The sequence below is a fragment of the Nipponia nippon genome, unplaced genomic scaffold (genome assembly GCF_047370975.1).
Source record: "Nipponia nippon isolate SJK-2023a ecotype South Korea unplaced genomic scaffold, ASM4737097v1 scaffold_1, whole genome shotgun sequence".
NCBI classification, from domain to species: domain Eukaryota; kingdom Metazoa; phylum Chordata; class Aves; order Pelecaniformes; family Threskiornithidae; genus Nipponia; species Nipponia nippon.
The window spans coordinates 163,581,331-163,595,236 of NW_028262290.1; the positions used below are offsets into that span (position 1 = coordinate 163,581,331).

A 13,906-nucleotide genomic window follows, 5' to 3' on the forward strand; every position below is an offset into this window, starting at 1 on the left:
AGAAGAGCACCAAATATTGACCATAAGCCAAGATGTGTATCTGGATAATTACTCTATGTCGATTGACATAAAATAGCATTGTGAATCAGGAAAATAAGCAAGCTACTGAATCTTTAACTATTAAAATTTATTTTCAAAATATCTAGGGTTAAAAAGAATAGGAAAAAAGTCTTGCCATGGACATTGGTGATTTCTTCAAAAAATCTCGGACAGGCAACTTTAACCACTTCCCCAAAAGTGGCTCTGGGCCAGCAGGTTAGCCCATCCCAATCTCTGGTGCATCCTGAAAAAAAAGTGCCTCTAAATAAAGAAACACACATAGAACATCACATAGTTGATCTTCCGTAATGAGATTGTCTGTGGCTTTCTCACTAATTCACATGCATGAAAAGAGCCACAACAGGACATGCAGCTCTGCAAATGAAGGATTGTGTTGTTTTCCTCTTCTCTTTGAATGCATTGTTGCTCCCATATACACTTGGCATTCCGGCTGGACCTTCCCCCACCTTATCTCATGAGAGAATGTACCTGAAATTCAAGCAGACACAATCTGCAAGTCAAATCAACTGGAGCTCTTTTTATTGTCAAAACAAAATTCACCAAAATCAAAATATTGAATAAATACTAACACTTGAGATTTCTCCTTACAGGTTTCAGAGTCTAACTGAAAAACATCAGACTTAAGAGCCTTAGTCTCTTGATTCCATGCTTAAAGTCTATCAGTTTCACCTGACTTAAAGGAAGTAAGGGCTGAAGTCTTGGTCTTAGGCAATCAACAGCATTTTTACAATGGACTTCCACAGGGATTAGATTCATCCCAAACTAGAAGAACATCTCTCAGCATCATATACAATAATGATCATCAGGAGTAGGTCTGACTGGCTGGCATTCATGAAGTTCCCTAAACCAGAGGCTGTTAGCTGATGACACAGGGCATGATACTAGCTATGAGTCTGACAAAAAGTGTTTTCAGAAGTTATAGTTAATCACAGCTTTGTCACGGATGCATCACATTGAGACTCAAGCTGTGGTCACGCAGTGTCTGTTGGCAAGTAGGTGTGGGTGCAGCACAGAAAAATTATCAGCATGTAAAGGTGCCTGAAACAATAAAAGAAGCACTGTGCTGTAACTGAAACTAATCCCTAGATAGTCGTAAGGTGGATATAAAGCAGTGCATGAGTTTCGTTTGGGAGGTGTTATTTTCTTTCACTGATTCTTTTCTGTTTCCTCTGTGACTGATGACAAGGCAAATCTAAAATTGTCAAGAGCTGAAATGTGGAAGCAATATTACTTGCCTGTAGCTAAGCAAAGTTACTCTTCTTCTTCCGAAAGGATAGTCCTGAGAATCTCCCACAGCATTATCCTCACATCACCCTTGGGAGGATGAAATTCCTGGTATCCCCGATTTGCCAGATTGGAAAATAGAAGCCCTGATTCATTATCTCTAATTGTAATTGTCTAAAATACGTTAGCTAATCTTAGCTATGTTCCCTCCATAATCAGTAGAAAGAGACAGGGACTTCCAGCATATGATTCATCCTATATATTGGCTGCTCCTTTCTGAGGATGGGATGAATCACTCACTGCAAATACCTAGGTCTCTCTGATGATTATAGCCTAAACTAGGCTGCTAATTTTCAGATTAATAATGTCAGGTAATATGACTCCCACTTAGACATGCAGTGGCCCACACACTTAGACTTAGGGACTTAAAGGGTCCCTCTGAGAGGGACTATAGTACCTTTGGGGAGCTGGGTCTAAAAATCTATCATATTTGACAATGTGGGGTTAAAAACCAGAATCAGGTGACCTTACAGAGGAATGGAACCTGTATGTTTCAAGTCTTAGATCTGGCTTCATTTCCAGTGACTTCTACAGTTTATACCAGAGAAACCACTGAGTGCAGAGGCAGCAAGAACATTTTACACACCAAGGTTTTCTAGAGACTAATAATTGTCCGAGTCAGCTGAGACACCATCAAGACAACTGCAGTCGGAGTTGTATCAAGTAGTTGACATCATAGATATTTAAGTCTTCTTCAGTAACCCAGGGCTCTTTCTGTTTTAGACAATGGGGAAAAATAAGCATTTTTAGAGCTTGATTCAAGTGGCCTATTTTACACATCTACTTCAAGATGAGAGGAATTGTACCCTGGACTCTACTGATGGCACTCATTAGGCATCACTTTGTACAACAAGAATAAAGTGGAACTACTTTAGACTAAAAAGTCTGCAACGTAGACTAATTCCAGCTTGGATTCTCTGTGAGTATTGAGAAGTAACTCTGTACAAATTGTGATCCTTCAGGTTATCTCATGTGTGATTCCTGAAAACTGAAATGCAAACCAGGGACTTTTACCAATTTTAGTCTAGTTTTAAAATACCCCAGATAAAATATTGGGGATTAATTGTTTTTCCAGATCTAATGTTTCATTTTAAACTATATTGAGAAAGGCAGTAAATACCAGAACAAATTTTCATTAAAGTTTTTCCATCTCTAGGGAATAAAAGGTGGAAAGGAGAGCTTTGAGAAGATTAGGTTCAAGATTTTTAAATAGTTTAACAGAAGTTTGAGTGGTTTTTATTTCTTTGAAAAGCCTTTGCTACAAAGAGGATTCCCAAATCATGTAGTTATTTTTCTGGTAAAGAGAAAAATACTTGGAATGTCATACTGTAACGTATGTAATAAATCATTATCGAAAATGCCTGATTTTTGCCAGAACTTTTTTTGGGTGTGTTACTGGGTGTTCCAAGTGCAAAATGTGTCCAGGAGGTATTCTGGACTTGATTAAAAGGGGGAAAAATTCCACTAATATAGAGTAGGCAAATACAAGAAGGATATCAGACATTAGAGTGATTTGAAAGACTGCAGGAAAATAAATACGAAGATAAAGGAAATATCCTGGGGATCAGTCTCTAAATTTCAGTAGGCTGCTAAAGGCAGACATCCAGGTGGTTGCAATATTTCTATTCATACTAAGTGCATGAGGCATCTTTGTCTCATAACTCCTCTGTAGAAAATGGATGTCTGATAATTCATGCCAACTGAAAAATCTCACTGAGGTGGATTCATACTTTTCTCAGCAGAGCTGGCCAGAAAAATATGACTGAACTTTTGAAAGAGTTTGAACATTTTGAAATTTCACTTTGAATCAATTCAAAATATGTCTCCACAATGCCAAAACTCCAGTAAAGAGACCCCCCTACAGAGCATTTTAAAAATATTTTACAGGCTCCCTGAAATGTTCATTTTAATTTTCAAAATTTATATTTAAGCATGTAATAGATTTCAAAACACCACCACAATAAATCTTTTCAAACAAACAAAGAAACAAAGAACCTCCAAAAATGTAGAAATAAAATATTTTGAAGAAGTTGGGATTATTTTCTTCTTTCTTTTTTTTTTTCCCACAAAGAACATTTTCACCAGAATGATTCCCAACACAATATAATTTCAGCATGCTTTTCAGTGTCTTCTGTGGAAGTTTCTTTGCAGTTTTGGATATAAGTAAAGAACACACCAAATACTTTAGGAATGTAAGACATTCCAAGTAGGGCTTTCCTGCCCTAACTAAGCATCTAAACTTGTCAGGGTCTGAACTAATCGTCTTAGTCTCATTCTGTAGTTAATAGAGAAATATGACTCCGGAGAATGATTCGTCTCATCCTAAAGTAAGCATCTAAACCAGAAGCAGTGAAGCATGTTCTAGGGACACCCATCTTCCTCCATTTACTTTAAGGAAATCTAAGAAGACAAGTCCTAACTTAGACATTGAGCATTTAAAGATGTCTAAAATGAAATGAGGTAAAGTTCCAGCCTATAGAAGAAGCACTTCAAACTATTAAGAAACCAAACGAAATAGGAATCAAATCTTGACTCATGAGAATAAATGGTATCTTGACATTGTGCCCCTGAAATGATATGAAAGGGATATTCATATCAGAGCTTGACAATCAGGACTGTTACCTTTAAGATCAGGTGAAACAGATTCATTCTTTTCTAAGCAGAGAGCCTCCTCTTTGACCACTTGCTGGAATATCTTGCATTCTGGATGGATTCCCGCAACCTTGGTGAGAGAAATACAAAACAAACCAAGAAGTTCTGTGATTATCGAAATGAGAAAAGCCAGGTTTCTTTCCAGTTTGTACCTTGTGGCTGATACTTTGAGGTCGAAGAATGTGAAAACACCAGCTGAAGATTTTTCTGCAAAAGGGACAGGCAGAAGGAGGCTGTGATCTCATACATTTATCAATTTGTATATGCATCTGGATGTGCATACTCGTATGGATTCTGCAGGGTATCGCAACAGTCAAGCTCACATAGCACCTCTTCTCTAATCTGGACATTTATACTACCTCTTCTTTACACCTATGTTTTTCCCAAAACTTAAATGGATTTCACAGTCTTTGGATCTCCAGCTATTTGTCAACTGGCCAAAACTGAATGAATCCGTCAGCTATGGGAATATTCAGACTGAGTCCCCCAAATATACATGTAGCCTGACTCTGTAAAACAAATAAAAATAAATAAATTTATTTAAATACACATGTTGTTGTGGTTTTTTTAGTTAATTATTTTGGGTGTTCAGAACTATCTATTGGCTAAATATTCCTATTTTGATTCTTGGGAGCTCCCCAATTGGAGGAATTAGCCCTACGTGTGACAATAAAGTCTTAATTACTCTTCAGGAGGGTGTGCCTACTCTGCTTCAATGCTGATACTAATAGAATGGGCTCCTGGTCTTCTTTGAAACCTTGAGATTATAGTGCTCTAATGAGAAAGCATGGTGTAAGCTTTTCCCTTCAGAATACAGTTGGTATAATTACAAAACCAGAAGCAATAAATAGGAGCAGAAGTTTTATGTCCATTGGGGCTTAAATAAGAAATACTGAGATCCAAGAATTTAGAGAAATTAGAAAAATGACAGTCTTGGCCATAGTTTAATCTGAGTGATTAAAAAATTTTATCAACATACTGTCTGAGGATGCAGCGTCGCTACATACTCCTTAGACAGAGGCACTGTTTCCATTTTACCAGATGAAGAAATGAGAAAAAAATTAGTGGCTTCTTTTGGAGCTTATGGAACGATATTTAACTCGCAGATTAAGATACCTACATTTAGATAGCTAAATGGATTTCTAGACAGCAGTTGTTGAATGGGATCTGGATTCATCTTCTTAAGTACAGATATCTAATGCCATTTAGGTACTGTCATGCATTTTGCTTGGCCTCCATCTCCCACTCCAGAAAGTTGCATGTCCCTTGTAGTCCTGCATCAATCTGCTGTGATTGCGAAGATATTCTTAATACTCTAGAACATCCCAAAATTATTGCCTCTGGAAAAGCAACTAAATTCTGAGAAAGAATCTACAATGTAAGTGTCTACATGGGGCCTTGTTATCTGAGCTTCTTTTGTCATCCATGGAAATTTAAAGGACGTCTCACTTGTCCAGGAATGGTGAATCCCATTTGGGATGCTATAGGGTATCTCAGCTCTCTTGTGTAGATTCTTCATTAATTTTGCCAGCCCCATGCAGAAGTCTCAAATGCATTATTTGGTGTCTCAAATAATTCTACGCACCCATGTTTAGGTAACTGAATTAAACCGAGAGTCAATAAGAGTCAATAGAGTCAGTAGAGTCTAGAAAGCAATTGAACTGTATTCAGACAACTGAATATTGCACCAAAGCCTCCTCTGGGATATTGGGATCTTCAAGACATAGGGAGTCTTACATGGAATAGAGCAGAGGGTTTTCTCCTTTGCAAGCTATGCTATTCAAGGTAAAGACAGAGGGGCTTCGGGGGTAGTGATTTTAATTGAAATGATGGATTGAAGGCTTTCTGAGACATGTCTGAGGAAGACTGTAGGCCATTCTAAACCCCTAATGACTCTGAAAACACAATACAGATGAAAACATCACTGCTATATTGCCTTTTCAGTCTCAGGAAGTTGATTTATTGGCTTTCAGAATGTTTTCAGTGAGCAGTGCAACCAGGACTTCTTTTAGCCTCCACAGAAACTTTACTGGAAGTCATGTAGACTATTACATTTTAGCAATAATATCTGCCTAGGGGAAAAAAAATAGAACACAACTTTATCTTTAAAAACCTTTAAAAATTCTGCCTACATTTGGGTTTTAAAGTAGCATAGACAGACTGTCTTTAATTATGAGGCCCTAGAGATGGTTCATACATCCTAATATTAGAACAGAAAAAGGATTAAGGACACCTTTTGAAAATAAAATTAAGATATGGCTTTTTTCATGCATTATATTCCTCCAGTGGGTAATTCAAAATACATTTTATAAATGAGCAGGAGTGACTCAAAATAGTGCTTCTTGCTGTTCAACTATAGTAACACGATTTTGAAATGAAATTTTTCAAGTATTAATAGGATCCCCACTCATTGCTTTATCTTTTAACATACATTTCACTTTGCATTCTACCTGCATAACAAATGGATTATTTGAGTAGTAGTAATAAAATGATTGCTACATAAATATTGCACTGTTTCAGTTTATAGAGATGGATTCAGCTGGACAGGAAAGTAATTTCTCTACTTTCTGGAATTTCTGGACTCTGTTACTGCTGAGAAACTTTGTATTTGGAATATTCTTAGGCTTGATGTTTAAGTTATGACAGCTTGACATGATGCTATACAACTTACCATCTATACTGAGTCCTCTGGCAAAAGGCTTGAAAGCAATGGCCAGTCATAACCCAAAATGAAATCAAAACCATGAAAGCAGATTTGAAATGCCTTTGAGGAAAAAGCACTTGGGAGAGATGGGTTAACTTAACTCCCTCCTCATGCCAGGGGTGCTGAGAACAGTGGAAACACACATAATTAGTTATGAAAAGTTTCAGAGGAGGAAGGGTTATCTTTCTCCAAATGCCAGTTTAAGGAACAAATGCAGCAGATGCAGGTGGAACATAAATGAGGGACTAAGTGGCTGAGCTCTCCCAAATGGTATGTTGAACATTGAATATGTGTGCCAGCCTGCCTGCTGCTCGAAGTAGGATGCATGCCCTTTTTTCTCTCCTTTGGTAAATCTACACCTGTTGAAGCACACCCTCAGTCACCATAATTCAGGAGCGCTGCACTGAAATGAGTGGAGTGCTATTCCTTTACAGTGGTTGGGGGAGCCCACACCCTACCTGCAGGGAAGTTGTACTGTATTGGCTTTACACATGACAGAGGAATTTCCATAACAGATCAGATCCCCAGTTCATGTACTGCAGATTCCTGCCTCTGAAAGCAGTGATGAATCACCAGAAAACACAATTTTACAATTTATTCTAGAAATCCAGACCTACTGCTGGTGATACTCACCAATGGTGAGATTGTAGTCAACCCCACTACAACCAATAGCTAAGCAATGAATCAACATGCTCACATTTTATTTGCTTCTGGGTTACTGGATTTGGGTTGGGGGTGGCTATAGCCACCAGAGCTCAGTTTTTGTTGTAGGCCAGTGCATAGGTTAAATATTACTGACATTTCAGTGTTTGAAAATCAAGATCAAGTGCAATTGCAGATGTAACCTACAGATCACCCTGTAAGAAGCCAAAATTAGGCTTGTGTTGTTAACTAATAATCTTGTAGCCTTACTGGAAGTAATCCCACTGTTACAAAAAAAAAAAAAAAGAAAAAAAAAAACAAGAAAAAAATGACACATATACAAGAAATTGAGAACAGTGATGATGCTTCAATTTGTTGGTTTTCCTCAGGCTTTAAGAAAGACATTAAACCATTTTACAGTTAAAGAAAAGCCTTCCGGGCAGAATATTATTTGTGATTTGTTGGATATGGCTTACTTATTTTTTGTTATTAATCTCACAGTGCCTTGAGAGAAAAGTGCATGTTGTTGCTCTAATCTGCCTACAATGGTTAGGTGATGGGGCTTTCTAGAAAGCAGGGGCCCTGCATGTGTTGCAGGGACACAGTGCAATTTGGGAGGCGTCTGCTGTAATGACTGCGCTCCTGTAGGAAGAGTAGCTCCTGTTCACCTTAGAAAAGGATAATTTAGTAACCAAAACAAAGCAGACTTTTGAGGCAGGGATGTCCAATCTGACAGTCTTCCCTGCCACAGTAATAAGCATAAGAGGCTGATTTAAAATGCTACTTCTTGGATCAACATTTCCTAGTAGCTAGGCAGTAACCTTGCATGAACCTCACTGAAAATCATAGTTAGGTGCCTTCATCCCAAGGCTTATACAGAAAACTTAGACGTTTTGTGCAGTGTTGTAGACAGCACTCAAAGTACAAGGTTTGGGTTGCTAAGCATCACAACATGAAGACCTTTTTGCTGGCTTGAACATTAGTGACCAGCCAAAATTCACAGGAGTATCTTCTAAGTCCTAACCACTGAAACAATCTTACCTGGAACAAAGTAATCACATAGTGAACATTAAAAAGTGATCTATGACAGGCGTGGACATACTAAAAGCCTGAGAGTTTAGAAGGTCAGATTTTGGGCTTCCACTTACCTCTGGACTTCCTTTTCTTAACATCTGTAAGGTTGTTGCATTGAAACCTTAAGTGGTATACTCACTGATAGTAAGTATAAGATTGTTTTGTATTTCCTCTGTTATGTAATAGTTTATTAATTTGCCCAAATCTGAATAGAAAAAAATTAATCTAATGGCACTCTGGGCTTTGATTTGTTCATGTTGGACATCAGACTTTGCAATCACTGGGAAGCGAGTTTTTCTAGCAACATCCTCATACCATACTTAGTAAAACTTAGTTAAAAGCAATCTTTCCTGAAAATCCATCCAAAAATGGTTCCCCAAGGCTGTTGTGGTGGTAGAAAAGCTGTAATTTAGATATCACATAAAAGGCAGATCTTCAGTCACTAAGAAGTCCATTAGCACACTTGGGGAAAAGTAGGGACATTTTCTATGCTCTCTGAAAACAAGGGAAGTGCTTTAAAGCTGGGCACCGAATACATTAGTCACTTTTGAAAAAACAATTCAATGGGATCAAAGAGCCAAAAATAAATTGGTAACACTTAGTCTTTTTGAAAATTAATAAAAAATCAAAGAAATGGCTGAATTCATTGGCAAGATGGGAAGGCTTCAAAAACTTGAAGGGTCTTTCCAGTGATCTGGTTTAGTTTCCAATGCAGTGCAATCCTAAAACCTCACAAATAGGTTTTACGTCAAGTGCATAAATCATTTGCTAAGAATATTCATCATTGTCCATTTTGGCTCTGTCTCTACAGCTTGCATTCATGTCTCAGATCTCATCTCAGATCTCCTCTGAAATCATCCCTGTACTCCCTGTTCTCCCTGTCTGTGCTTCCCCTGTTCAGTTTTTCTGATATGACACTGATGCCTGAATATTTTAGCTTTCCTTTATACAAAACCAGACTTGTCTGCCATCCATGTCACACACTGACTCCCAGCTTGGAGGATTAAAACTCACCTGGTGTTTTAGGGTACAGAAAGGCACAAAAAAGACGTTCAGAACTCCTGCATCTCCTGCCCATTTTTAAGTGTGGAATGAAGTGTTCAGTCAGTCCTGAAAGTTGGTCAGTGATGCCAAAGACACAGTCCAGAGAAGCAGTATATGCTCTGAAATGCATACATTTTTTCCAACTGAAATTTTGATGAACAGGAAAGGTGTATAGGATGGAAGGAGGCTCATGAAAAATGTTGAACACAGCTCAAATAACTGAAGAAGACAAAGAAATCCTCAGCCTTTTCCATAAATTTCTCAGACTGTTGAATATATCTCATAAAAATCTTCCATTAGGTCTGTCTCTTTCCATCTGCTTAACACCTCTCTCAAAAACCCAAGTGCTAATTAGAAAGTTTGGAGACTGGAAAGCACAGGTCACTGAAGTCATGGCCAATTTTCACATGTGCTTTGAAGGGAGCTGGGATGAACCTCGAGGTCCATAAGTTCTTGTCTATTTCAGTACAACTACATTCACAATCACCACAGTAAGGATCTTCTTATGTCTATAAGTAATTCTGGGATATTTATAATGTAATATATGGAATATTATGTTCTGTCAGAAAACTACAAAAAACTAAAAAATAACCAAAGATCTCTTATGCAGCAAAAAAGTCCACCGCTCAAATGCGCTTGTAAATACAGATGAGCATCCACTTTGTTTCTACCATATCCAAGCCGTGTTTACCACTCTTGATTTTGACTGACTGTAAAGCATGAGGTCACCACAGCAGTAACATGACTCCAGTCACCAGCAACGTATTTAGTTATCATAGAAAGTCCTGCCCTCAACTTGCAAGCTCTGACACACTCTTGATCCCAGAAGCTTTCAACCCCAAAGGTAAAGACCTATTTCCAATCTTTCTCTTCAGCCAGTTAAATAGATTATTTCAGGAGTCTTTTTCACTGAAAATGACTACCTAGAGGACATTTTCAGTGTTTGTTTTCTCTTTCTAACTCGATTACCTATGGAACAAGAGAAGCTGAGACACTGATTGCCTTACAGTCATTTAGAGGAATATCTTTTCAAGATTGTTTTTAAGACATTGGAGTAATGCTTGAATGCTCCTCTGTGTATTGGATTGTATTTGACTGTATTTAACTGCATAGCCTTATACAGAACAGTACTTGATACACATATGTATCCCTGTATATCAATATATATATTTGCTCATAGGTATTCTGTATGTGACAATACACCCATACTCAATTTATTTTGTCTACAAACCGTATGTAATTAATACTATCTTGAGAAAAATGAAAATTAATTTATTAGCTATATGCTAAATTTGGTAGAGCTTTTAATTGCCACTAACACTTAAAGAATACCAGAACACTAGTAACTGAGGATCCTAGTTTTCTGCTATTGCAAGTATTCCTCCAAATTAAACAGAAATTTCTCCCTTTCTGCATGTGTAGCATGTTTGCCTAAAGGTGGGGTTCATGTCACCTAATCCCAAAGAACTGAAACCTAGACGTCAAAGTCCATCAGCAAGTTCACTCAACTGAAGCCATAGCCATTGTTTTTGGAGTGTTTCCACCTCTTCCCAGTAGTATTGAAGGAGGCTAAATGAGTAGCTTTAGATAAGATTCCTAATTTTAGATAGATAATTTCAGATGATTAATCTAAACTCCCCCATCAAGCCTCCCTTAATGATCAATGAAGGCAGACAAGCAGTTCCAGGGAAGGATTCCTCCTACCTCCCTCAGACACCTATTTGAGGACAGAGTGACTCACTGTACAGGAGCCTGCCTCCCTCCATTAACTTCCTCCAGGCTAACAAAATATCTAAACAGACTGATCCCTCCACACCTCCAGTTCCCTATGGAGGGGAATTTAAAGTCTGCAGGGACTGGATCCCTAGAAGAAGCATATGTGTCCCTCCAATGCAAATTAGCCAGTAGTAGCTATACCAGAAATTTAGGCACCCAGCTCCATTTTTTTGGGAGCTCAGCATCTTGCCACAGATTTGGATCCATATACCTATTACCACAAGAAACGCTTTGTTAAAGCAAATGTATAGCTCAACGATAACCCATGTACGTTTCCATTCCCACCTCCATTCATTAGATCAGACTGAACCCCTTCCCCAGAAATGTGAAAAGCTGTTACATGTATGAAGAAGAAAGCAGTTTAGCTCAGCAGGAAGGACACTGAATGCAGAGCCTTTTCTATTCTCCATCCTCTGTTTCCTGAGACTCTAAACTCTTTAAGACAGGAAAAGTATTTTTATTCATTTCAGCACCTACTGTTCTCTGTTCCTTGTCTCTTACAAGCAAATGGTAGTTTTTAATGTCAAGGACTCTGTTCTGCAAGGCACAAAGTATATCCTGCAACATACAGCTCCCTGTGGAGCTGAGAGGAGGTAAAAGTACCCAGTTTCACAGAGGAAGTTTTCAGGATTACCCTTCTCGTTTATTTTCATATCTGAATAATGAATTATTTGCAGAATCCACACTAGAATTATTTCTCTGCTCTGACATGATCCTTTGAAATATGAAAGGACTGTTTACTTAGTACATCCTATGGGCCTCTGGCCTTACCTGACTGTCTAACTAAGGGTGCAAAGCTTCCCACAAGACCTAGTTTGAGACATGAAACCCACTGATATTTAGAGCACTGACTCTTACCACACATGTAGTTGGAGTTCATATATGAGCAATAGTTTGAGGCCAAAAGCTATGTAGAGTATGCACTTTGTAGAATTTCTTTTATTATGGGCACAGTCTGCTGCAATATGTTAAAACATTAAAATGATGCGTGGCAGCCCACAGATGTGCATGATACATCATTTCAGGTTAGCTCCACTCTACTGACAGCTGCAAGAATAAGTTGTGCCTCTAATATGTGTAGAAGGGCTAGTCCAGATGCCAAAGTCACTCTACCTGTAGCAGTGTAACAATTCAGGCTGACTAGTTTTCCCTGAAAGAAAGGTATTACACATGATAATAACTACATGTGACAAGGTTTATGTAGCAAGGACCTATATCCTATCACTTGTACATAAAGCTGTGTAAATACAGAGGAAAAAATTAGTTCCAAAGGATGTGAGGTGCAGGTGTGAAAATCTACATCCCATCTCTCACCTTTTAAAACTGAAGGTTCAAGACCAGTCTGTAACCATTCAGGCTCTCACTGTTATCAGTGGAAGAAAACAGGCCCTAGAGGAACATTCACCCCATCTGTCTTTCTCAGGACAAGATGAAATACCTCCCGGTAAGGTGACTGTCTCCCCCTTGACTATAGCGGGAGTCTGAATCCCAGCCTACACTAAACATTTAACTGTGAAATGGCTAAAGTTAGAATTAATGAATCCCTGGGAATCACACCCATAGGAAGGTTTCCAAACACTTCTCTGAGGCTGACAATTGAGGGGAAAGGACATATGTCTGTACTTGTACTTACAGTAGCTTTTGTTAACCAGCCCAGGCAATGTCAGCAGTAGAGCATGGGGCTTAGGGAGAGAAATACGTGCTTGAATTGCGCCTCTGTGCTCATGCATCTTCCCTGATGTTTAATGTTACAATCTCACCTGCTGCCTCCAGTGTGTAGCAGACATAAGACAGTTCATGCTCCTGCTTGGTGATATTATAAGCAGATGCCTTCAGCAGTAAAAACATCAGTGCCCTCTCAAAGAGGTAAATGTCCCAAATTCATCAGGAGGAACTATTCCTTTTTAGTTATCCTCCTTCTTCAGCAAAGTTGCCTTTCTCAGGACAACTGGGACAGCAAGCTGTTCCCTTCTGTCCCTCTAAAGCCATGCTACAGCTATTCTGATTTAGGGATGCCTTTCTGTCCTTTGGAAACTGCAATTCTAATGAATGGAAATGAGAAGACATTTATTAATAGCATCTTAGGGCTGGAAAATTTTAAAGAAAAGAGCTGGGTCAAACCTCTAACTCAGGAATATTTTTTTCTTTCCTCCCCTCCTGCATCCCCATCACCTTTTTTTAATCATTTCCTTATTTTTCTTTCTTTCTACCTGTTAGGAGAAAAGTTACCCTGCCCCTGCGGACATCCCCCCGCCCCCCGCGATCCTGCGGGGCAGCTGCAGAGCCATCCAGCTGTGGGCAACTGTGTCAGGAGCCAGATGTGCGGTGCCCCGCCTCTCCCACCCCCTCCCCGAAGCCAGGGGCACCACCGCCGGGCACTCACCAGCGGGAGCAGCAGCCAGCACAAACTTAGCATCCTCCGCAGCAGCCGCCGGATCTTCCCCGCTCCCTCTGCCTGTTCTGAAGCTGCCAAAAGCCGAGGTTCAGCCCGCCTCCACCTGCCCAAGACCCGCCCCGGAGCGCCTTGCACCTCCCTTCCCGGACACCCGCGTCCCTCCTGGGGGAGCCCGACGCCTTCGCGCCCCGCAGGACCAGGCTTGCAACGGAGGGAAGGAGATTCTCCAGCATCCTCCTGGGATTTTGGATCCACCTCTATGAACCTGTCCTTTG

At 39.4% G+C, this 13,906-nt stretch overlaps 1 protein-coding gene across 1 annotated transcript in view; it reads right to left on the reverse strand.

Moving 5' to 3' along the window:
- Positions 1-13,652, reverse strand: part of LOC104021743 (vasoactive intestinal polypeptide receptor 1) — a 29,925-nt gene extending 16,273 nt beyond the window's left edge. The window contains exons 1-3 of the mRNA XM_009475341.2: positions 13,620-13,652; positions 3,967-4,066; positions 176-283 (exon numbers count right to left, since the gene is read on the reverse strand). Coding sequence (XP_009473616.1) covers positions 176-283; positions 3,967-4,066; positions 13,620-13,652 — 241 coding nt within the window. The remainder of the gene's footprint in view (positions 1-175; positions 284-3,966; positions 4,067-13,619) is intronic.
- Between the last annotated feature and the right edge of the window lie 254 nt (positions 13,653-13,906).